The sequence below is a fragment of the Lolium rigidum genome, chromosome 3, assembly GCF_022539505.1.
Source record: "Lolium rigidum isolate FL_2022 chromosome 3, APGP_CSIRO_Lrig_0.1, whole genome shotgun sequence".
In the NCBI taxonomy this organism is placed as follows: domain Eukaryota; kingdom Viridiplantae; phylum Streptophyta; class Magnoliopsida; order Poales; family Poaceae; genus Lolium; species Lolium rigidum.
The window spans coordinates 119640345-119667224 of NC_061510.1; the positions used below are offsets into that span (position 1 = coordinate 119640345).

The 26880-nt window shown below is 44.8% G+C and overlaps 1 protein-coding gene across 1 annotated transcript; it reads right to left on the reverse strand.

The window, feature by feature from the left end:
- Positions 1-1591: 1591 nt before the first annotated feature.
- LOC124698097 lies at positions 1592-2954 on the reverse strand. The gene has a single exon (XM_047230619.1). It carries the CDS (start codon positions 2951-2953, stop codon positions 1880-1882), a length of 1074 nt encoding a protein of 357 aa, XP_047086575.1. The 5' UTR covers position 2954; the 3' UTR covers positions 1592-1879.
- Positions 2955-26880: the final 23926 nt, after the last annotated feature.

Sequence of the window (26880 nt, forward strand, 5' to 3'; positions counted from 1 at the left end):
GCCGACAAATTCACTAGTGCATCTTCTTCCCTAAAACCCAAGCCCATAACTTATGGGCATTGCCGTGGTTGTTGTGATTATACTTCATGGGTATGCCAATGACGTAGACTAATTCCAGCAAGCCTGGTTGGCACACAAATGGCGGTTGGGCCTATGGCCCAACCTAGCGGCCGAGTTGCTGATTGACCAATATGGGGAGTTTAGGATCAGAAGATCTAGCCGGATCTGTCACCGACATAGCATGCGGCAAGGATTTCGGCCACGAGGTCTCCGGTCGCAGGCAGGTTGACATGTTGTGGCATTCGATCTACTACAAAGGCCAACATCATCACCCTTGATCTCTGACGAGGTAGAATAGGGGCCGATAGAGTGTCGGTGTCCTCCGGCGGAACAGGCGCCCTAGCCAAGCTACTTTGACAAGAAGGCATTCACCGTGTACTAGGTTTTTAATCCTGGTGAGAATAAATGATACGGCGTCCCTCTGTTTTCTCCATGTGTCATGAAAGAGCTATTTTACATCTCAAAATAAACATGAAATGGTAATATGCGTCGATCGCTAGGTGGACCCCCGACAAATAAAGAAGGGAGATTCTAAATGAAGAATGATGTGCCAACAGGTGGACTCATACGACAGTGCCGACGCTCCTGCCGGCGACTATATCGGTGCGCCGGTGGAGATGCTAGTGAAAACGAGAAACGCCCTTCTGACTAACCAGCAGGCCCCGTACTAAGACTTTCCTAACCTGTGCTAGTTTCCTAGTATTACTGTACTAATCATCAAAATCCTTTTGGAGAAAGGACCGTCCTAGGCCTAAAACAGTGACACTAGTTAGTATAATCAAGAAACGCGTACTCCCTCGTGTAATCATGCATCGGCACCCGATCGCGCACCGCAGATGGGGATATTGTGCTCGGACAGAGACGGTGTACGGTTTACCTCGTCCGTGCCCGCATGTCAGAGACCGGCAAGGTGTCCCGTACAGGACGTTTTTGTCTGCACGCGCGTTCCAGATCTCGAAGCGGCCCCAACCCCAATGATGCGGCGGCCGATGGAGGAGGAGGATGACCCCCGACACGGCACGTGCGAGGGCGAGGCCACCCTCCAGCCATGTGCATGTGCTCGCCCATCCATCGGTTTATTCGTGGGCCAGTACGGCGTGCCAAACGCCCAGGGCTACGTGCGTACCGACGGCGATCCAATCCGTTCCGGCCATGGCCTTGTCGACCACGGCGGCGCCACCTCGTTCAGCTCGCTCGTGGCTAGCTGTGGCTCGCGTGATCCGATCGTGGATTACCGGGGGGTACGTGTGCCATCTTTTTGTTTCGTACCCATTCAGGAATCAGAAAAGAAGGTGAGCGGCGTAAAGGAGGTGCTAAACTTTGCAGGAACCGCACGGCTCTCCCAAAGCAAATCTAGCGCCATTTCCCAAGCTGGGTAACATTACTTTTGATCCAAGTTTATCTAGCTGCAGAGTAAACATAGCAAACTAGTGCTGCGAATTGTACAATTTTTTTTATATGGTTCAAGACATCGTGCACACAACAACGATAGCATAATGTGGCTTTCGCGCCACATTTAGCTGTTCCTGCCTTTTCGCGCCACATTTATCCAACTGCACCCTGCTGATGTTCCAGTTGATGTGACTTACTGACAACTACCAACACCTCCCAACGAACTTGGGAGGAAAAAAATTCACACTATACACAGCTGCCAAAAGCTTAGGACAAACAATACTCGCATACACAAATAACGAATACTACTACTACTACTGTGATAATTAACCGGCAACATTAGCAAGAAGAACCAGTTTTAAGCTCTTCTGTTGCTCACTGTTTTTTCGGTATTTTTGGAGCAATTTCTGGACCTGCTTTCGCCTTTTTACCGGGAGAAGACGGGGCTGAGGGTTTTGGAGAATCCGCGGAGCGCGCCGTAGCCGCGGGAGCTGAAGCCCAGGCAGCCCAGCACGCCCTGCCGGTACGGCAGGAACGTGCGCCGCCGCATCTCCTCCGCCTGCGCCCTGTTCGGCGCCGCGTACAGCCTCTCGTGCGCAGCAGCCACCGTCGTCGACCGCCGCCGGCCCTTCCCCCTCCCCTGACCCCGCGTCGTCGTCCGGGACTCCTCGCCCGCACCGCCGCTACCGCTCTCAGCCGACGCCGCCGCTCCCGTCTCCGACGGTGTTGATACCCTCGCCCCACGGAGCTTTGCGATGACCTTTTCCCTCGACGCCCACGAGTGCGAGAACTGCCACGACTTCTCGGGCTTGGCGGCGGCGGCCGCCGCGGGGGCGTCGTGCGCGTGGGCGCTGCCGGGCTCGCTCTTGCTGCGGTGGAGCAGCATGTCCTTCAGGACCACCCACCGCCGGGACCCGCGGCCGGACGAGGCCGCCGACGACGACGATGACGTCGAGGAGGACGACGACGAGCGCGACGAGGCGGTGACCGGCGGCGGGGCCTCGAGCTCCGCCCCGGTCGAGCGGGCAAGATCCGGCGCGGGGACGAGCGCATTCAGCAGCTTCAGCCGCGGCGACGCGCTGCGGGTCGGGGACATGGACCGGGCGCGGCGGTGCACGGACCCGCTCCGGAGGGCCGGCTCGCGGCGCCGCGCGGGCCGCTGCGCCTCGACGTCGTCGTCTCCGTCGCCGTCGCTGCCGGGGTCGAGATCCGGGAGCGGGGACAGGGTCAGCGGCCGGATCTGGCCGTTCTGGAACAGCTCGTCGGCGGAGATCATGTGCTCGCCGGGCCCGCCGAACTCGAACTCCGCGTCGCCCAGGTGGGCGCCGTGCGCGCCGCCGTTCGTGGCGCCGGAGGCGGACGAGAAGAGCAGGTGGTGGATGGGGCTCGCCGGCGCGCTGAAGAAGTAGCCGCCGCCGCCGAAGATGGCGGGGGACCGGCCGGGGCTGGACGGCGCGCTGGCGAAGGGCGTGGAGCAGGTGCTGTCGATGTCGTCGTCCATGGCTGGCGCGAACGGGGCTCGCGTCCTGGAAGCGCGCTTTGAGTTGCGGGATGTGGTGCTGGGGAATATGGAGGGAAGAATGGGGTGTGAGAGGTTATAAATGGCGGAGAGGAGGAGGAGGGAATGGTGGCAGTAACTGGATGGTTGGCTCGATGGTGATGGGATGGGATCTTTTTTCACGGCCGAGCTGCTTGACCTCGTTCCATCGGGTTTTATTTACGGCCGAGCTGCTTCAACTTGGGGCGTGCGTTTACAATTTCTTTTACTTTTGAGTACATTATCAGATGAAGTGATATTCCCTCGTCAATAAAAACTTTGTTTGCTCTAAATTATCACTATGTTTGGATGCTAACAGTTTTACTTGGCTCAAATGGAGAAACAAGAGGCAATTCAATTGGTAGGTTGCACATAGAAGAAATATAGTTAACTAAACTAGTTCAATCATAATCACCTCTAATCTAGCGATCCATTCACCGATTTGTGACAACGTCTACATGGAAAAGATGCGTCTTAACATTGTAATTTAATTCCCTGATCGGTTTGTCTTTTCATTGAGTGTTTCAAACTCGATTTTGTGTTCTTTGTAAGCCATTTGTGGACGAGCTTTCTCAAATTTTTTGCACACGGTCGACCATTTCAAAAAAAAAAAAATCAGGAGTAGTTTCACCTCATCATTCCACATTACTTTCGTGTTCAAAGTTTTCAGTTTCGAAATTAGTAAACGAGTATATCTATAACAACGTACAATATACTTGGAAGACGTAGATCTACTAATATACGAATATTAAAATGGAGAACTATAAACACAAAAATCGTGTGTGAGAGTGATATGAAGTTACCCGTCGAAGTAATTTTGAAACGCGCGAACGGTTGCAAATACATTGACTAAATTCGGCCAAAAAAATTTCTAATGAGGCACAAAATTGCCATTCAAATACTCCACGAAACCCAAAAAAACTTATATGGGAATTGATTCGTAACATCAATACACATCTTTTTCGTGTTTAACATATTCCAAACCGATCCACCGTTTCGTATATCATGAGGGACTAAAATGATACATATTAGTGCCAAGGTTAGGTAGAGGCGCTTCTATGCGTTCACCCATGAAGGGCCCACTTTTGCGCTCGCCGTAGCCTGGCCACGGAATCGAGTGTTTTTTTTGGGCCAACTTTTTTCTGCATCTGGGCTGCTTTGAGAACCGTGGTATGCAGGAAATCGTTTTCTTCTGAGCTACCAAACATCCGTTTTTTGACCTAGTGGATGCGAGAAAACGGATTGTTTGCAACCAATCAAGCCCTTTAACTCTTATGATTCTTTTTTCCAAGCAAAACATTTCGATCAAACGAATGGTGCCCCAGTTCCTATACATTTGAATCCCGTGTTTCAATTTTATAGAAATTGAACATCCATTCGAATTTTTTAATACTTAATCGCGTAGGATCAAGACATTCTTCAGTGTTCCATCCAAAAGATAGTACCGATAGGAGGACGCGGGAAGCTTTCGTCGCCAGGAAAGATCAGTGAGTCTTGCTTCTTCAGCGGGCCAAGCTTCTTGAGTGTCTTCTGGTCCTGGTTCGAGATCTTGGATCGCTCCCATCGAGAGATCTCTGCTTTGTCCATCGGGGCGTTGGTGCCCGGAGCTGTGTGCCTTGTCAGCTTCCTGCGCGGCGGCATGGAGAAGTGCTTTGGTGGAGAAGTGGGATGAGCGAGAGTGCGAGTGCGAAGAGCTTGAGGACGCTAATGGTGGAGTGTGAGAGAGAAGATGTAGATGTGCGGCGCGGCGAAGGGGATGAATGAGGATGATGATGTAAATTTATAGTAAAGAGCTGATCCGCCGCGCCGTTGGATGAAGAGGAGAGGCATTTTTAGCCTTACGCGTGTTCATAGGGGTAAAATGATATTTTCAGCCTGAAGTTACTCGATAGAAGTTACTGCGCGCGTGCCGGAAATTACGGAGGATGTGTGTCCCCCACTTGCACTACGTGTCGACGCTGTAGGATCTTGGACCCACGGAACAGTGAAGTGACAGGAGTCGCGCCTTTCCAACGCAAGGGTTGTGGCCATCGTCGGCAATGATGTCGTCAGAAAAGAAATTTCGACTAGCTTCATGAAAAATAGCGGCAGAAAAGCGTCGAGTATCCCAATAAAGAAACTTTGGGAGCCTATGGTCAAATACAAGTATTTGTTCAAATGCTCGGGGGCTACTCTTATCAGAAGTATCGTCCATACTTCTAATAAGAGAATAATGCGGACGATAAAACATGGAATTGTTCAAGAGTAACAAAAGTTGAGCCTACAGCCAAGTACAAATACTCGACTGTAGCCTCGGGGGCTACTCCCATCGATAGCACTGGTCGCGTACCCGATGAAATAAAGAAAGTAAGCAGCAGGTTTGATTTCAAAATAGAAAGTGAAGGAGCAATGCAAGTTGAGCCTACACCCAAGTGTAAACACTCGGATGTAGCCTCGGGGGCTACTCCCATCGGGAGCGCTGGTCGCGCACTCAATAAAATATGCGGAGGAAGAGAATGACAAGATAAAATATAAGGCAAACAATTATCGTCGTACATCTTCAAGTTACATATAACTCGTCGTGTACTCCCATCGGGAGAACAAGATATTATCCTTAAGTAACTCGAGAAAATTGGCAATTCCAACAGCCGATAAAGGTACTCGACAATATATTCCCAGAGCGTGTCCACCGTGGTAAAACCTCTGGATGCCGTAATACTTTACGAAGGTAAGTCCCCAGGTTCTATCCTGTGTGGCGTGGTACCGCACCAGAATGCGCTCTGCTACTTTATCCATATCAACAGATGCGAAGAAAAAATCCTAGCGGACGCGCTATGGATCTTATAAATATGACTGGAATTCGGCTCATGAGTAAGTCCTGAAGCGGCACATGTCGAATTACGCCAGTATCCCGGGGTCATGTCCAGGGACTTGACCTTTTGAAGTAGGTTTTTGCGGGTTTGGCACGAGAGCAGTTAACTGGTACCTGATCCGTCAGATGAACCAGCCCCATTTACCATTATCCGTGTACAAAATATGTATGTTCGGAATAAATTGTTGCAATGGTCTTAAGAATTTATGGATTAGTTGTACGGCGGAGATTTTACTCGACTCTACGATTCAAGCAAAATCTCGGGGGCTACTGGCATAGGCATCCCGAATGGTCCTGCCGAAGAAGGTACCCGGGGATTACTGAAGGCACATGACCCGAAGATTATAAAGTCCGGAAGCCCAATAAAGCATCGATATGGAAGATGGAGATAGATTAGGAATAAATAGATTTGTAATTGTACGGGACGAACTCAAAGAGTTTCTCGCTATTTTGTAACTTGTACGATACGAAAGCCTCGGCTCCACCTCCTATATAAGGGTGAGTCGAGGGAGAAAGAATCGATTCATTGTCAACACAAACCCTAGTTTTTAGCAGTTGAGCACCTTTTCGGCAGAAACCTTCGAGATCTACTTTCCCTCTACTTTCCGTGAAATCCTAGTCTACAATTTGTAGGCATTGACAAGTTAGAACCTTGTCACTATAGTCCTCATGTGTTCTCCAATGCTATGTTGTGTTCCAAATCCGTGAGATTCTCGCATTCTTCCTTTTTTTGAACGTTTTTCTATATATAGGGGCAGCAGGCCGCCTCGTTAAAAATCTTTCAGTCCCTTTCGGTACCCTGGAAGGAAAAGAGTGCCTCTGGAACCTGCTGCCCGACATCACAATAAGGTTACATCGTTCACGAGCTTGCTAAGAATGAACCTAGGGTGCTCATCGACCCAAGTACAAGAACTACCAGAACTAAAAGAAACTCTAGCAAGCTAATGTGCTACCTGATTAGCTTCCCTATTACAATGCTCAATGCAAACCTTCCCAAAGCCACTCCACAAAATGTTGCAATCATTATAAATAGCAGCCGACGATGTTGCTGAAAAAGCTCCATTCTTCATTGACAAGTCATGTGATCCAAAGAGGCTTTCGAAAACGTCTAACAAAAACTCACAATCCAAACGATGTAGGTGGCAAGGTGTCCATGGACAAACAAAGGGGTGTATGCACACAAGCCATAGTGGCCAATTTAAGTCTTTATCCGCGAGTCTCATGCATTGCGATGAAAGCTAAAAGAGAATAGAGCCTCCATGTGCGGTTTTGGTAATTAATGACAATCCCTATAGATTAATATTTGCATTGAGTTATATTTGTAGAGTTGTCCACAGGCAATGCTTGAACCAAATTTTGGCTTCAAGGTTGCAATAAGAACAAATTGATGAAGAATATCAAGTGTCAAGTATGTCTTGAAGATGAATATGAAGTGAGCCCTCAATTTTATGTTCAAGACATCAACATGATGAAGAATGAAGAAATGAAGTGCAAGTTCAAGAGGAGCCAACTCGAAGAGATCATATGCTTGAATTTTTACATCCATATGGTGATCATGGATATGTGACGATGAGCCGAAGAAGAAGCTCTCCCATAGTTGATTATGGAGGAGCAATTAGCGCAAGACTTCATCAAGCAAGCACAATCAAGAAAGGCGTTCCATCTTGTTGCGGTCAAGATCGTCATCATCGAGCTCAAGTGGAATACGCAAGGTTAATGTTTGCTCTTGATAGGGTTTCTATCTTATCGGTCTTGTGGTTTAGTTGAGAGACCGGTTTATAGGATAGTGGCCATACTAGCAAGAGGGCTCTCGAGCGAGTAACTCGATTGTATCATTCGGAGAGAGCTCAAATCTTCGCATACGTGCATCATATTTCTTGGTTGTTATTTGGATCTTATCCATATGGTGTTTTAGATCTTGTACTTATTCTCATGACAAGCTCTAGTTCATCGAAAACGGATTCCACATGGTTTAATTGTTGCATTTTTTATATTGGAGTTTTTCCGGTTCTTCGTATTGAGAGGTTTCACCTCTAAATTCATGGAAAATTCTATACCACTTCTTCTTAACATTTTCACTCTTTGTGGGGTATCTCTTGTAATCCTCTTTAAAAAAATTTTGGTTTCACCTAAATATGAGTTTCCTAACTGAAGTTGTTGCATTTTCCATATTGGAGATGTTACCGGTTTGTCTCTTTTAGATAGTTTAAACCTTCCACCTTTTAGTTATATCCTCCCTTGTTGGACTATGATGTTTCTATGCATATTTTCGTAGAGCTCGTTGTTGTGATTTCAACAAGCTCAAGTTATTGAACTTTTCGTACCATGTTGTCCCGTACTTTTTCCCTCGGCGGGTAGTTGCCCGGTTTTGCCGGGGGGGGGGGGTGGTAGTACCGCCCCAAATAATCGGAAGTTCCAGAAATTATGATTTTTTGTACAAAACGGGCATATTTCTCTTACCCTATTTAAGAGGGTCTTCTTCCCTAAAGTTTCCTATCCGTTTGCGATCGTTTCTGCCCCCATTGTTGCTTTGAGCTTGCAATCTCCTTCTCCCTCGCATGAATCTTGCATCTATTTGAGAGAAAGATAGAGGAGATCTAGTTCTACAACTTCACCAATCAAATCCCTCTCTTTGTGAGGGGAATCCACTAGATCTAAATCTTGGATAAATTTGGTGATCCTCCTTTTATTTGTTCTTTCTCTCTTATTCCCTCAATAGTTTTTAATTTGAGAGAGAAGGATTTGAGCATCTTTGTGGCGTTCTTGCCATTCCATTTGGTGCATCAGTTTGACTTTTCCGCGGTGATACGTGGTGGTAAAATTTCGTGAGATATTATCTTCGGAAACCTGTTCCTCTTGGGTCTTTGGACCCTAGAAGGCTTAGTGGTTTTTGTGGTGTTCTTGGAGACTCCAATTAAGTTGTGGAGACTCTTCAAGGTCAAGGCCTTTGTTCCGATTTATTGGGAGCCTCCAATTAAGTTGTGGAGATAGCCTGAAACTCTGGGCGGGTTCAATGACCACCCTCAAGGTCCCATAGTGGATCGAGGACTTCCCTTTTGGTGGGAAGCCTCAAGGAGAATACGGTGAGGCCTTCGTGGCATTTGGAGTGATTTGTCCTCCACACAGCTCTAACGGAGAGTATCACTCGCAAGAGTGTGAACTTCGGGATACATCATCGTCTCTGTATCACCTCGGTTATTCCCATACCCGAGCATTTTACTTATGCACTTACTTTTCGATAGCTTTCGTGCTTGAAGTTATATATCTTGCAATCACATAGTTGCTTGCATTGCTTAGTATAAGTTGCTGGTGCACATAGGTAACCCTAGTTATATAGGTTTTGTTCTTGGCAAATTAAACTCTAATTTTATACCGCATTTGTTAAACCATAATCGTAAAAGTTTTAAACCGCCTATTCACCCCCTTTAGGCGGCATCCATTTCCTTTCAAAAGCGAAGAACCTTCTTGAATGATTACAACTTTCTATAGCTTCCATGATTCATGAGATTAGGCTCGATGGGAAGTTTCCTTTTTACATGAAAAAAATTATGAGTTCTAACATAGTAAAACAAGCTTATTCCTAATCTATGGGATTAATCATTTAAATTTCTACATAATTACATTGAATCAAAGAGTCCTTAATAAGTCAAAGAATTTTCAATATTATTTTGTGCCGCAAGGCATCTAATACTTACCTTTTTTACATTTTTGGAATCCTGCAAATTTATAAAACGTGGCATAACTTTTTTCTTTGATTGTTGCCGGTTGTGATATTTTGATTGAATTCTTCTTAATTTTGTCAACTCTTGGTTTATTGTTTTAGTTTTGCATAATTGCAAAACTTGGCATAACTTCCTTCTGGAGTACGCGTCATTCTAAATAGAATACCACTCATTGTGCAATGCAGATGCTTGCATGTAGATATTTAGTCAGACAAATATCTAATATAGGTTGAAATGAAAGAGGCATAACTTAATCACAAATATTTTTGGCAATATTATTCGGCATATATGTACGTTAAACATGATCATAAACATATATATTCATTTGAAAAAGGAGTCGACCAGTCTCAGGCAATTTGAGCCATGTAATTTTATCCTTAAAATGATGAAAATACAACAAAACTGGTATTTGGGATGGGCCAACCCCTGGTTTAGCCCAATCCTTCTCCCGCCCCCAATTCAAAACTCAAACCATATTGTAAATTTATTCACAATGCTGGAGGATTGATAGCATTCCAGCGAAATGATGAAGCATGCAAACTGTGTACAAATTCGTGGCACATATATGAAATGATGAATTACGGAGCTGAAATGGATGAGGATGATGAAAATATGTTATTAAGGGCATCTCCAGCGGCGCGACGCAAATGGTCGCTGAGCGACCGTTTTCGTCCGCCGTGACCGGAAATGCGTCTGGGTCCTGCTTCAGCGGGGCGGCGCAAAGTGACCGGCCCGTCCGCGGAGACGCAAACCTGGCCCAATATGTGCCAGGTTTGCGTCTCCGCGGACGCTTGGCGGTCGCGCCGAGTGACCGCCGAAAAAGACGTAGGACCCGCGCGTCAGTGGCAGGGAGGCCGATATTATTCCCGCCACTGGCCATTCCCCGCACGAAAAAACAAACTAGACCGGCGCGAAACAGTCCAGAAGCGATGGACGTCCTCGCCGCCGCAGCGACCGCCATGGATGCCGATCAAACCCTCGACGCCGCACCCGCCGCCGCCCCACACTCCCCCGTAGCCACGACCGTAGCCACAATGGAGGGTCCACCGGAAGCAAAGCGGGCCGGTACCGGCGCCGGCCGGGAGGCAAAGGCGAAGGCGGCAAAGAAGGTGCTCTCCCCGGAGGAGAAAGTGATCGAGGCCGCGAAACGTCGCAGCCGGCGCAGGAACCAGAAGATGAATAGTACCGCGGCCGCCAACCGGCGGGCGTGGCGGATGCGGATCAAAGCCGGCGTCGCGCAAGTAGCCCTCCATCCGACCTTGGCGGAGGGCTACATGCTCGTCAAGAGAGAGGGGATCACCGGCGTCGCTCCTCCGGCCTCGTCGGTCAGCTCGGTAAGTTCCCAGCTACGTCCTGGAACTCCCGCTCCCTTGCAGGGCCACCCGGCGTCGCGGTTCGCATCCGGCCTGCCGCCGGTGGAGTTTCCCGGGGCGGCGGAGCAGTTCAACGGGGCGGCGGTTCCCGACCTCAACCGGACGCCTAGAAGCGGTGACTCCAGCTCGGGCGCGACACAGAAGACGCGCCAGGTGCCGGAGGAGAGCATGCTGATACGTCTCAAACGTATCCATAATTTCTGATGTTCAATGCTTGTTTTATGACAATACTTACATGTTTTGTTCACACTTTATATCTTTTTTATGCATTTTCCAGAACTAACCTATTAACAAGATGCCGAAGTGCCAGCTCCTGTTTTCTGTTGTTTTTGGTTCCAGAAAGGCTGTTCGGGCAATATTCTCGGAATTCGACGAAACGAAGACCAAACATCATAATTCACCGAGACGGACCAGGACACCGAAGGGGAGACGGAGAGGAGGCCCAGGGGCCCTGATACGTCTCCAACGTATCGATAATTTCTTATGTTCCATGCTACTTTATTGATGATACCTACATGTTTTATGCACATTATATGTCATATTTATGCATTTTCTGGAACTAACCTATTAACAAGATGCCGAAGAGCCGATTCTTTGTTTTCTCGCTGTTTTTGGTTTCAGAAATCCTAGTAAAGAAATATTCTCGGAATTGGACGAAACTTTCGCCCGGGGTCCTATTTTTGCACGAAGCTTCCGGAAGACCGAAGACCTAACGAAGTGGGGCCACGAGGTGGCCAGGGAGGGTGGCCGGCGCGGCCCAAGCCACTGGCCGCGCCGACCTACCCCTGGGCCCCTCGTGTGGCCCCTCGCGTTGACCCTCCGCCTACTTAAAGCTTCAGTCGCGAAACCCCCGGTGCCGAGAGCCACGATACGGAAAACCTTACGGAGACGCCGCCGCCGCGATCCCATCTCGGGGGATTCGAGGAGATCGCCTCCGGCACCCTGCCGGAGAGGGATTCATCTCCCGGAGGACTCTACACCGCCATGGTCGCCTCCGGAGTGATGAGTGAGTAGTTCACCCCTGGACCATGGGTCCATAGCAGATAGCTAGATGGTCGTCTTCTCCTTGTTGTGCTTCATTGTTGGATCTTGTGAGCTGCCTAACATGATCAAGATCATCTATATGTAATACTATATGTTGTGTTTGTCGGGATCCGATGGATAGAGAGTACTATGATTATGGTGATTATCAATCTATTGTTCATGTGTTGTTTATGATCTTGCATGCTCTCCGTTATTAGTAGAGGCTCCGGCCAAGTTTTTACTCTTAACTCCAAGAGGGAGTATTTATGCTCGATAGTGGGTTCATGCCTCCATTGAATGCGGGACGAGTGACGAAAAGTTCTAAGGTTGTGGATGTGCTTGTTGCCACTAGGGATAAAACATTGATGCTATGTCTAAGGATGTAGTTGTTGATTACATTACGCACCATACTTAATGCAATTGTCTGTTGCTTTGCAACTTAATACTTGGAGGGGTTCGGATGATAACTTTGAAGGTGGACTTTTTAGGCATAGATGCGGTTGGATGGCGGTCTATGTACTTTGTCGTAATGCCCGGATTAAATCTCACTATATTTATCATATCATGTATATGCATTGTTATGCCTTTCTCTATTTGTCAATTGCCCGATTGTAATTTGTTCACCCAACATGCTTTTATCTTATGGGAGAGACACCTCTAGTGAACTGTGGACCCCGGTCCTATTCTTTACATAGCGTAAATTCTACTCGCAATACTTGTGTTTTATTATTTTCTTTGCAAACATCTTCCACTCGATACGTTTAATCCTTTGTTACAGCAAGCCGGTGAGATTGACAACCTCAGCTGTTTCGTTGGGACAAAGTACTTGGGTTGTGTTGTGCGGGTTCCGCGTTGGCGCCGGAATCCACGGTGTTGCGCCGCATCACATTTCGCGACCATCAACCTTCAACGTGCTTCTTGGCTCCCTACTTGGTTCGATTAAACCTTGGTTTCTTTACGAGGGAAAACTTGCTACTGTGCGCATCATACCTTCCTCTTGGGGTTCCCAACGAACGTGTGAGTTACACGCCATCAAGCTCTTTTTACGGCGCCGTTGCTGGTGAGATCAAGACACGGCTGCAAGGGAGTCTCCACTTCTCAATCTCTTTACTTTGTTTTTGTCTTGCTTTATTTTATTTACTACTTTGTTTGCTGCACTAAATCAAAATACAAAAAAATTAGTTGCTAGTTTTACTATATTCACTGTCTTGCTCTCTATATTAAAAACACAAAAAAATTAGTTACTTGCATTTACTTTACTTAGCTTGTTTTATTTATTGCTACTAAAATGAGCAATCCTGAAGTTGAAGTTTGTTCTTTTAAGCAACAAGGTGGAGAAAGTTTTAAAGATGCTTGGTATAGAATTAGTAATGCTCATCATAGGTGCATTAAGAAACACTCCACCACTATCCTTCTTAGGAACTTTTATGTTGGTTTATCTAGTTGGAATAGATATGTTCTTGATACCCTTTCGGGGGGTAATTTCCTAGGTACTCCCGCTCTAGAAGCTAGTTGCATCATTGAGAGTCTAGTTGGAATACCACCTGTTAATGAAGTTAAAACTGAAATCTCTCTTGAGGATGTTATGAAAAAATTGGAAACCATAGAGAAAAATTTTCCAAGTATTGAAACTAAATTGGAAATGTTATTGGATAAAACTGATGAACTTGACAAATCCCTAGGAGGAATTGATGAAAGAATTAGTGTCCTAGGAACTTGCGTTATCCATGATAATCAAACCAATAGGATTGATGAACTTGAAAAAGCTATGGGAACCTTGGGTTCAACCTTTTCTTCTCTCAAGTATAATGAGAAAGCTTATGTGGGTAAAGAGCAAAAATTCATGTACGCCTCTAAAGTGCCTAAACAAAAGAATTACTATAGGCCTAAAATTGCTAAAACCCCTAGCACCACCATAGAAAATTTAGATAATGGAGCACATAAAGTACCCTCTGCAACAAGTTGTGTTTGCATGAAAAATAATAATGTTGATGCTTCTACTCTCGATGTTACTTGATTTGCACTTTCGCGCCTAGGCGAAAGGCGTTAAAGAAAAGCGCTTATGGGAGACAACCCATGTTTTTACCTACAGCAATTTTTTGTTTTGTTAAGTCTTGGAAGTTGTTTACTACTGTAGCAACCTCTCCTTATCATGTTTTTGTGCCAAGTAAAGTTTCTATGTTAAAGTTGATGTTATATTTGGGATTGCTGCGCAGAAACAGCATTGCTGTCTGTCACGAATCTGGGCACAGTTCTCTGTAGAAAATTCGAAAAAATCTGCCAATTTACGAGCGTGATCCTCAGATATGTACGCAACTTTCATTAGTTTTGAGTTTTTCCATTTGAGCAAGTCTGGTGCCATCTCTAAATTCGTCTTTACGGACTGTTCTGTTTTTGACAGATTCTGCCTTTTATTTCGCATTGCCTCTTTTGCTATGTTGGATTTATTTCTTTGATCCACTAATGTCCAGTAGCATTATGCAATGTCCAGAAGTTAAAATAATGATTGTGTCACCTCTGAATGTGTGAATTATTAATTGTGCACCAACCCTCTAATGAGTTTGCTTGAAGTTTGGTGTGAAGGAAGTTTTCAAGGGTCAAGAGAGGAGAATGATATACTATGATCAAGAGGAGTGAAAGCTCTAAGCTTGGGGATGCCCCCGTGGTTCACCCCTGCATATTTTAAGAAGACTCAAGCGTCTAAGCTTGGGGATGCCCAAGGCATCCCCTTCTTCATCGACAACATCATCGAGTTCCTCCCACGAAACTATATTTTTATTCAATCACATCTTGTGTTCTTTACTTGGAGCGTCGGTTTGTTTTTGTTTTTGTTTTTGTTTGAATAAGATGGATCCTAGCATTCACTTTGTGGGAGAGAGACACGCTCCGCTGTTGCATATGGACACATGTGTCCTTAGGCTTTACTCATAATGTTCATGGCGAAGTTTCTTCTTCGTTAAATTGTTATATGGTTGGAATTGGAAAATGCTACATGTAGTAATTCTAAACTGTCTTGGATAATGTGATACTTGGTAATTGTTGTGCTCATGTTTAAGCTCTTGCATCATATGCTTTGCACCCATTAATGAAGAAATACATAGAGCTTGCTAAAATTTGATTTGCATATTTGGTTTCTCTAAGGTCTAGATAATATCTAGTATTGAGTTTTGAACAACAAGGAAGACGAGTGTGGAGTCTTATAATGTTTACAATATGTCTTTTATGTGAGTCTTGCTGCACTTGTTCATCCTTGAGTTTGCTTCAAATAACCTTGCTAGCCTAAACCTTGTATCGAGAGGGAATACTTCTCATGCATCCAAAATCCTTGAGCCAACTACTATGCCATTTGTGTCCACCATACCTACCTACTACATGGTATTTCTCCGCCATTCCAAAGTAAATTGCTTGAGTGCTACCTTTAAAATTCCATCATTTACCTTTGCAATATATAGCTCATGGGACAAAATAGCCTTAAAAACTATCGTAGTATTGAATATGTACTTATGCACTTTATCTTTTATTAAGTTGCTTGTTGTGCGATAACCATGCTTCTGGGAACGCCATCAACTATTGTTGAATATCATGTGAGTTGCTATGCATGTCCGTCTTGTACGAAGGATCTATCATTTTAGTGGTTGGAGCATGCAAAATTGTTAGAGAAGAACATTGGGCCGCTAACTAAAGCCATGAACCATGGTTGAAGTTTCAGTTTTGGACATATATCCTCAATCTCATATGAGAATAATAATTGTTGCTACATGCTTATGCATTTAAGAGGAGTCCATTATCTGTTGTCCATGTTGTCCCGGTATGGATGCCTAAGTTGAGAATAATCAAAAGCGAGAAATCCAAAATGCGAGCTTTCTCCTTAGACCTTTGTACAGGCGGCATGGAGGTACCCCTTTGTGACACTTGGTTGAAACATGGCATGCAAAGATCCGGTAGTCCAAGCTAAGTAGGACGAGGTGCGGGCACTATTAGTATACTATGCATGAGGCTTGCAACTTGTAAGATATAATTTTCATAACTCATATGCTTTATTACTACCGTTGACAAAATTGTTTCATGTTTTCAAAATAAAAGCTCTAGCACAAATACAGCAATCGATGCTTTCCTCTTTGAAGGACCATTCTTTTACTTTTATTGTTGAGTCAGTCTACCTATCTCCTTCCACCTTAAGAAGCAAACACTTGTGTGAACTGTGTGTTGATTCCTACATATTTGCATATTGCACTTGTTATATTACTTTATGTTGACAATATCCATGAGATATACATGTTACAAGTTGAAAGCAACCGCTGAAACTTAATCTTCCTATGTGTTGCTTCAACACCTTTACTTTGATTTATTGCTTTATGAGTTAACTCTTATGCAAGACTTATTGATGCTTGTCTTGAAGTACTATTCATGAAAAGTCTTTGCTATATGATTCACTTGTTTACTCATGTCATTACCTTTGTTTTGATCGCTGCATTCATTACATATGTTTACAAATAGTATGATCAAGATTATGATGGCATGTCACTTCAGAAATTATCTTTGTTATCGTTTTACCTGCTCGGGACGAGCAAAACTAAGCTTGGGGATGCTTGATACGTCTCCAACGTATCGATAATTTCTTATGTTCCATGCTACTTTATTGATGATACCTACATGTTTTATGCACATTATATGTCATATTTATGCATTTTACGGAACTAACCTATTAACAAGATGCCGAAGAGCCGATTCTGTTGTTTTCTGCTGTTTTTGGTTTCGAAATCCTAGTAAAGAAATATTCTCGGAATTGGACGAAACTTTCGCCCGGGGTCCTATTTTTGCACGAAGCTTCCGGAAGACCGAAGACCTAACGAAGTGGGGCCACGAGGTGGCCGGGAGGGTGGCCGGCGCGGCCCAAGCCCGGCCGCGCCGACCTACCCCCAGGCCCCTCGTGTGGCCCCTCGCGTTGACCCTCCGCCTACTTAAAGCTTCGTCGCGAAACCCCCGATGCGAGAGCCACGATACGGAAAACCTTACGGAGACGCCGCCGCCGCGAATCCCATCTCGGGGGATTCGGGAGATCGCCTCCGGCACCTGCCGGGGAGGGGATTCATCTCCCGGAGGACTCTACACCGCCATGGTCGCCTCCGGAGTGATGAGTGAGTAGTTCACCCCTGGACCATGGGTCCATAGCAGTAGCTAGATGGTCGTCTTCTCCTTGTTGTGCTTCATTGTTGGATCTTGTGAGCTGCCTAACATGATCAAGATCATCTATATGTAATACTATATGTTGTGTTTGTCGGGATCCGATGGATAGAGAGTACTATGATTATGGTGATTATCAATCTATTGTTCATGTGTTGTTTATGATCTTGCATGCTCTCCGTTATTAGTAGAGGCTCGGCCAAGTTTTTACTCTTAACTCCAAGAGGGAGTATTTATGCTCGATAGTGGGTTCATGCCTCCATTGAATGCAGGACGTGTGACGGAAAGTTCTAAGGTTGTGGATGTCTTGTTGCCACTAGGGATAAAACATTGATGCTATGTCTAAGGATGTAGTTGTTGATTACATTACGCACCATACTTAATGCAATTGTACGTTGCTTTGCAACTTAATGCTGGAGGGGTTCGGATGATAACTTTGAAGGTGGACTTTTTAGGCATAGATGCGGTTGGATGGCGGTCTATGTACTTTGTCGTAATGCCGGATTAAATCTCACTATATTTATCATATCATGTATATGCATTGTTATGCCTTTCTCTATTTGTCAATTGCCGATTGTAATTTGTTCACCCAACATGCTTTTATCTTATGGGAGAGACACCTCTAGTGAGCTGTGGACCCGGTCCTATTCTTTACATAGCGTAAATTCTACTTGCAATACTTGTGTTTTATTATTTTCTTTGCAAACATCTTCCACTCGATACGTTTAATCCTTTGTTACGAGCAAGCCGGTGAGATTGACAACCTCAACTGTTTCGTTGGGACAAAGTACTTGGGTTGTGTTGTGCGGGTTCCGCGTTGGCGCCGAATCCCTGGTGTTGCGCCGCATCACATTTCGCGACCATCAACCTTCAACGTGTTTCTTGGCTCCTACTGGTTCGATTAAACCTTGGTTTCTTTCTGAGGGAAAACTTGCTACTGTGCGCATCATACCTTCCTCTTGGGGTTCCCAACGAACGTGTGAGTTACACGCCATCAGGCCCCAGACCATACGGCCGCGCGGGCAGGCCCCTGGCCGCGCCGGCCTATGGGAAGGGCGCCCTGGTGCCCCTCCTGCGCCGCCTCTTCGCCTATAAGACCCCTTTCGACCTAAAAACGCGATACAGATTGACGAAACTCGAGAAAACATCCAGGGGCGCCGCCGCCATCGCGAAACTCCAATTCGGGGGACAGAAGTCTCTGTTCCGGCACCCTGCTGGGACGGGGAATTGCCCCCGGAAGCCATCTCCACCGCCATCTTCACCGCCATCGCTGTTCCCATGATGAGGAGGGAGTAATTCTCCCCTGGGGCTAAGGGCTGTACCGGTAGCTATGTGGTTAATCTCTCTCCTATGTACTTCAATACAATGATCTCATGAGCTGCCTTACATGATTGAGATTCATATGAGCTTTGTATCGCTACTAGTCTATGTGCTACTCATGTGATGTTATTAAAGTAGTCTATTCCTCCTGCATGGTGTAAAGGTGCTAGTGTGTGCACCGTGTGGTTCTTGTCGTAGGCTATGATCATGATCTCTTGTAGGTTGTGGAGTTAATTGTCATTATGATAGTATTGATGTGATCTATTCCTCCTTTCATAGTGTAATGTGGACGAGTGTGTATGCTATGTTAGTTCTTGGTTTATTTTGCAAAGATCTATTATGCTCTAAGGTTATTTAAATATGAACATCGAATGTTGTGGATCTTGTTAACTCCGGCATTGAGGTGCTCTTGTAGCCCTACACAACGAATGGTGTTTGTCATCCAACAAAAGAGTGTATGTAGCACAAATGAGAAGAAGTTATTATTTATTATGCGATCAATGTTGAGATTGTCCACTAGTGAAAGTATGATCCCTAGGCCTTGTTTCCAAACATCGAATCACCGTTTACTTACTGTTCTACTGCATGTTTACTTGCTGCTATATTTTATTCAGATTGCTATTACCACTCATATACATCCATACTACTTGTATTTCACTATCTCTTCGCCGAACTAGTGCACCTATACATCTTACAAGTGTATTAGGTGTGTTGGGGACACAAGAGACTTCTTGTATCGTGATTGCAGGGTTGCTTGAGAGGGATATCTTTGACCTCTTCCTCCCTGAGTTCGATAAACCTTGGGTGATCCACTTAAGGGAAAACTTGCTGCTGTTCTACAAACCTCTGCTCTTGGAGGCCCAACATTGTCTACAAGAAAAGAAGCGTGAGTAGACATCAAGCTATTTTCTGGCGCCGTTGCCGGGGAGGTAAGGTAAAAGGTATTCACATCCTCCGACTACTAAGTTATTTCTTAGCATTGTTGCCGGTGTGTGAGTGCTCGAAGCTATTTCCTTTAGATCCTGCAATTGCATCTTTTTGTTTCTTGTTTTTATTTTCACTAGTTAGGCATAATGGAAAACAACAAAAAAATTAGTGAACTTTTTAATCTTTTTCCTGATTTAAAACTGTTTGATGCGAAAATTAAAAAACTCATGGAACCTTATTTGCATGCTAGTAGCAATGTTATTAGTATGAATGCAATTACTGCTAATGCTATGGAGAAGTCTAAGCTTGGGGAAGCTGGTTTATGTGATCTTTTTAGCTTCCCATCTTTAGGGGAGAAAATTTGCTCTGATAATACTTTATCTCCCATATGCGATAACTCTAATGATGCTTGTGATATTTTAAATCCACCTACTGAAAGTATTCCGTATAAAATACCCATGAAAATTATTGAACGTGTTGTGGATAACCGCTATGAAGGAGATGGAACTGTCCATCCTGGAGATCATTTACTCTCTTTGCATGAATTATGCGGGTTATTTAAGTGTGCAGGTATCTCTATGGATGAAGTGAAGAAGAAATTATTTGTTATGTCGCTATCTGGTAAAGCGGCGCATTGGTATAAACTGCTGAAGGACGGGCGCTCTCTTGATTGGAAGGATATTGTGCCTCTATTTTCTTCTAAGTTCTATCCTCCAAGTGAAATTCACAAAGATCAAAACCGTATATATAATTTCTGGCCTCATGATGGAGAGAGTATTGCCCAAACATGGGAGTGATTGAAGTCCTTAATGCTCAAATGCCCCAATCATGAGCTTCCTGGTAATGTTATCATTGATAATTTCTATGCAAGACTTTCTTTTCAGGATAAAACCTTCTTGGATACTTGCTTGTTACGGATCATTCACGCGCAATAAAGAAGAGTTTAAATGGGACCTTCTTAATCGGATTCGGGAGAACGCTGAAGATTGGGAGAACGACAAAGGTAAAGAATCGGTATAAACTATGATTATGAATGCATTGAAACTTTTATGAATACGATGAATTTCGAAATATGAGTGCTACCTATGGTCTTGACTCTCAAGTTGTTGCAAATTTTTATAAACCTTTTGCTTCTCACATTGAATTGCCTAGGAAGAATTTTGATAAGTATCATGAACCTTTTAAAGACGCTTGCATGAAGGATGAAAGCTGTTATTAATGATTGCAATGAACATGTTCAAACTTCTGAAAATGCTATTTCCTATAAGCATGTTAATTTTTGTGGAATACATAGACCTTGTGGAATTAATCAAATTGAAGAAGAATATTGTATCCATCATAGGAATGAAAAAACTAGAAAGTGGTCTAGGGCTCTAGATGATCTTGGAGAAAAAGTGTGTGCCCTCTATCCTTTTATTTGTGAACTTTGCCATAGAGTTGGTCATTTTAATTTTCAATGCTCCTCCAATGATAATTCGAACCCCATGAGTGCTGCAAATTTGTATTGTGATGATGAAATTATTCCTAATCAGCATGATGAACTTACCTTATTTTTGAAGTGTGAAGAGTTATCAAGAAAAATTTCTTTGTTAGATATTAACGATCTTGATATTGATGATGTCCTGCATGGGTGTCTTTCTTATTGCATTAATAATTGCCATACAAATACTTACATACAAAATATTTTAGAAGATGACATTTTGCCAAAATATGATAGGACCGCTATGTGTTTCAAACTTATTAATGAAAAGAAGGAATCCTCCAAGGTTTCTTCTATTGTTTCTGGAAATAAAGCAGGTTATGTGGAGAAGCCTCTCCCTCCTAAAGAAGGGAACGAGGAGAAGAAGAAGAAGAAGAAGAAGAAGAAGAAGAAGGGAACGAAGAAGAAGAAGAAGAAGGGGAATAAAAAGAAAGAGGTGACAGCATATCCCCGCGTGTATGAGGTAACAATAGGTAACCGTAAGTATGTTGCTCCTAATGATTATTATGATAATGAATCTGAGTACGATGATCTTCCTATGCCCTGTACCCATGTTAGTGATCATGATTTGGAAGAGCACACTATCTTTGATATTGGAAATCTCTTTGGTACTGATTATGAAAGTAATGATGATAGCATTATTCATGTCCCCTCAAACAATGATATTGAAAGCTCTAAGCTTGGGGATGTTGTGCTTGAAGATCCTATATTTGAGACCTCTACTTTTAGTGAAAATGATGATATTACATATTCTGGTTTAGATAATCGCTATAGAGATGGATATGACATATGTTACAATTATCCTTATGAAACTTGTCATAGTTATGATGGGCTTGCCAAAAACCATTCCCTTAGTATGCAACTTGTTTACCATGTTCAAATTCTTAATAATGATCCTGCTCCAATTATTATTAATGAGAAGAGTTTCTCTTATGTCAAAAATAATGAGACCTTTATGCATATGAACCATAATAAGAATGTTTTAAGTGATGGTTATATTGTGGATTTCATAAATGATGCTACTGAAAGTTATTATGAGAGAGGGAAACACGGTTGTATGCATCGTAATAATATTCAGTTTCCCCTCTTTATGTTGAGAATCTTGAAGTTACTCGTGTCTTATCTTCTTATGCTTGTCACTTTGTTCTTCATGAATTTATTTGTGTACAAGATTCCTTTTCATAGGAAGTGGGGTAGGTTTAAATGTACTTTGAATTTGCTTCTTGATGCTCTCTTTTGCTTCAACTCTTATTTCTTGCAAGCATCATTAGAATTACTGAGCCCATCTTAATGGCTATAAAGAAAGAACTTCTTGGGAGATAACCCATGTATTTATTTTACTACAGCACTTTTTTTTTATATTTGAGTCTTGGAAGTTGTTTACTACTGTAGCAACCTCTCCTTATCATGTTTTTGTGCCAAGTAAAGTCTCTATGGTAAGGTTGATACTAGATTTGGATTACTGCGCAGAAATAGATTTGCTGTCGGTCACGAATTTGCGCAGAAGTTTCTGTAGATAACTCAGAAAAATCTGCAAATTTACGTGCGTGATCCTCAAATATGTACGCAACTTTCATTAGTTATGAGTTTTTCCATCTGAGCAAGTTAAGTGCCCCTGCAAAATTCGTCTTTACGGACTGTTCTGTTTTTGACAGATTCTGCCTTTTATTTCGCATTGCCGATTTTGCTATGTTGAATGAGTTTCTTTGTCCCATTAACTTTCAGAAGCTTTGTGCAATGTACAGAAGTGTTAAGAATGATTGTGTCACCTCTGAACCTGTGAATTTTGATTATGCACTAACCCTCTAATGAGTTTGCTCTGAGTTTGGTGTGAAGGAAGTTTTCAAGGGTCAAGAGAGGAGGATGATATATGATCAAGCAGAGTGAAAAGCCTACGCTTGGGGATGCCCCCGTGGTTCATCCCTGCATATTTCAAGAAGACTCAAGCATCTAAGCTTGGGGATGCCCAAGGCATCCCCTTCTTCATCAACTTATCAGGTTTCTTCTATTGAAACTATATTTTTATTCGGTCACATCTTATGTACTTTACTTGGAGCGTCTGTGTGCTTTTATTTTCGTTTTGTTATTTTCATTCTTTGAATAAATTCATGTTTGTGTGGGAGAGAGATACGCTCCGCTATTGCATATGAACACATGTGTTCTTAGCTTCACTTTTAATGTTCATGGCGAAGGTTGAAAACTGCTTCGTTCATTGTTATATGGTTGGAAACAGGAAATGCTTCATGTGGTAAATGGTATAATGTCTTGAATAATTTGATACTTGGCAATTGTTGTGCTCATATAGATCATGTTTAAGCTCTTGAATCATATACTTTGCACCTATTAATGAAGAACTACATAGAGCTTGTTAAAATTTGGTTTGCATGATTGGTCTCTCTAAATCTAGATATTTTCTGGTTAAGGTGTTTGAACAACAAGGAGACGATGTAAAGTATTATAATGCTTACAATATGTTCATATGTGAGTCTTGCTGCACCGTTTTATACTTGAGTTTGCTTCAAACAACCTTGCTAGCCTAGCCTTGTATTGAGAGGGATTCTTCTCGTGCATCCAAATCCTTGAGCCAAAAACTATGCCAATTGTGTCCACCATACCTACCTACCACATGGTATTTCTCTGCCATTCTAAAGTAAATTGCTTGAGTGCTATCTTTAAACAATTCAAAAGTTATTACCTCTTATTTGTGTCAATGTTTTATAGCTCATGAGGAAGTATGTGGAGTTTATCTTTCCATCTTGTTGGGCAACTTTCACCAATGGACTAGTAGCTTCATCCGCTTATCCAATAATTTTGCAAAAAGAGCTGGCAATGGGGTTCGCAGCCCCGAATTAATTAACTTTCATAAATTTACAAATAGACACTCCTCCATGATATGTGATTGTTGGTCGGCACCCGAGGATTCGGTTAGCCATGGCTTGAGAAAGCAAAGGTGGGGAGGAGTGTCATCTAAATAAAACTAAAACAAAAAGGCACTCCTTCATGGTATGAGATTGTTGGCAGGCACCCGAGGATTCGGTTAGCCATGGTTTGCGAAAGCAAGGTGTCAACACCCGGATTTTTAAGTCCAGATGCCTATTATGCCATGCATCGCAATCCCAGGAATATTGTTTTTGCGAGACATAATAGATTGATATCACAACACATCATTCATTACATACCATAATCGTCTTACATAGAGGGATCACATGATCCATTCTTAATACAACATAAGGGATCTAGAGATCCTATTACAAAACACATAGCGGAAGCAAAGTAATGGTGTTGCCTGCCAAAACCCACCGGCGAGCAGTGGTTAAGCAACACGAAGAGCCGGGAGGCTTCCAAGGCTGCAGTGGGCCCTGGTCCCTCGACGTCGTCCCGCAAATGCTCCGGCACACGTCCTAGCGGTTGCAAGGGCGTTGTCGTCGTGGTGAACAAACAGATGCCATAGGATGGCTTATCTTGGGGCCGAATGGACGCTAGAGGATTCGGGGGAGGGTTTATGACTAGATGGGATGAACTTCCGGATGGTTTCCTCAAGAACTTGGCCAAGGCCAGAGGTTGAAGAAGAAAGACACAAGGAAGAACTCGCTCTAGATCACTATCTTCATTGATCTCCACAGGTTACAGGTTCGAGCTTACAGGGTTCTCTCTCTATCTTCTGCTATTGTTCCGCGCGTATGAAAGATGCTGCCCCCTCTCCTTATATAGGGGAGAGGGTGGCTTACAGGACAAGAAACCCTAATGGGATCTTTGACTAGACAAACTACTTTTACAAAGATACTTTACAAAGCTACTTTAATCATAGATGATGCCGGGGTCTTCTTTAAACAAGGAGGCTGACGTCCTCCGGCTTCTTTGGCCGTCATCCTCCTCTTTGTCTTCAGGTCTTCGTTTAAAGCCACTTTGCTTAGCTCATCCTTGTCCGCTAGCTCAGGAGAGAATCTTTGACTGGTCCTGCCGACATGTTCTTCTTCCGGTCTCCGGCATCCTTTCTATCCGTTCCCGGTATACCCCTCTTTGGGGATACCGGCTTAGCTTACTTAGCCAAATTCCTATCTTTGAGTTCCGGTATAAATATTAAACCGGTATCTTGATGGATAAGACCATCCGGTTTGGCATGCCTTTGGCATACCGGGGGTCATCCCCCCAACATTAGTCCCCGAAGCTGGTATAGTCTGGCGGATCCTATCCAACAGACCATGCCAGGTTCCCATGTTCTTGTATACCGGTTTAATTTATCCGGCGCTGCGCTAGCTCCGGCATCTTTGCCTGGACTCATGCCCTCTTTCTTTGCAAGGCATTCTCCGGCTACCTATCTTCCGGCATCTCGTTCACTTAATACTTCCTCGGCGAAGTCGAGAATATATCGGGTCCCGCGCCTGTCAGAGACATGCGCACTGTGACTGACGCGCCAGTGTCAGGGGTCACTTCCGTTCGGCTTCCGCGCGTGCATTAACTGCTCCACAGTGGATCCAACTACTTCTTTCGATCCGTGTGCGCCTCCCTGTGGCTCTTCGCTATCGCGCGTGTATCACCGCGCCACGTGGCGACACGCGGGGCGAACCGTCGCGGCCCACGGGCTGAACCGCTACGGTTCGGCGGTTTTCCAGTCCACCTCTTCTCCTTTATAAGGTCAAACCGCCCCTTCTCCTTCTTCTTCTTCTTCTTCTTCTTCGCACTCTCCAGTTCCTCGCGCACTACCGCTCCTTGCTCGTACGCCTCCGCCACTCCGTTTGCTTGCTCGAGTTCCGCCGCCCGGCAAATCTTCGCCAGTGCGCCGCCGGACGTCGCCGGATTTCACCACGGGATGAATTTCTGTCGCGCCTTTCTCTCGGCCGCGACATTGGCGTTCCTTCAAGCTCTTCTCCGCCTCACCGTCGCCGGACTTCCTTGCCTGCAGCAAGTTCGCCCAACCGCCGGCGAACCTCTTCCTCTGCGACTTCGCCGCCCCAGGTTAGGCCTTATTCGTGTTTACTCCTCTTTTGCTTGTTGTTCAGATCTTGAGTTGGAAACGTATTTACTCTTTCTTTTTCTTTGCTTTTTCTCTCTTTCGTAGATCTTCTCGCGGGGGTAGTTCTTGGGGAACTTGTTTTTCCGGGTAGATAGCGGGATTTCTCAAATCCAAATGTCTTCCGAACAATACCTTTCCACCTCTTCCTCCAGTAACCCGGAAGATCGCGCCTCCGACGGGGTTAGCGCAGATCTAGCCCAGATGAAATCTGACGGCGGCCAAGAACAAGATGCCGGTAGCTCTAGCCAAGCTTCCGGCGCTGATTCTTCTGAGATCACTCGCGGAGCCTGGATGGGCTCCAGCGTTAGTAAATATGAGATTGACTGGCTATACCGGTCCCGGAGGATTCCGGAAGGAGTAACCTGCCGGCTTCCCGGCGACGAGATCGAACCGGTGCCTAACCCCGGCGAACGCGTCGTCTTCCTTGCTCATTTTGAGCGCGGCTTCGGCCTCCCTGTTTCCTCTTTCTTCCGGAGTTTCCTTGACTTCTACAAACTCCAACCTCACCACCTTCCTGGCAACGCCATTTTCTATCTCTCTTGCTATGTCACCTTAATGGAGGCTTATATCGACATTCGTCCCACTCGCGAGACGTTTGCTCGATTCTTCGCTCTTCGGATTAATTCCGTTCAGGGCTTAGACATTCCTAAACCCAAACCCCCCGTACAATGCGGGTCTTGCATCATTGGCTCCCGTCAGGGGAGCCCCTTCTTTAAATTTTCCGGTCTCGAGTCATGCCGGCTCTGGCAAGGGACCTTTTTCTATGTTAGGAACAACGGCGCGGCAGATCTCATTGATGCGCACTCCTTTTGATCCGGCGCCGCCCACCAAGACTAACTGGAGCTACAATCCGAAGGAGTCTCACAACGAGAGGAACCGGATTATACGCTTCATGAAACAGCGGATGAAGGACACCAACCTCTGCTCTGATGATATCATCCGCACCTTCATCTCGCGCCGGGTGCTTCCTCTTAAGCGCCGCGCCCACAAGATGTGC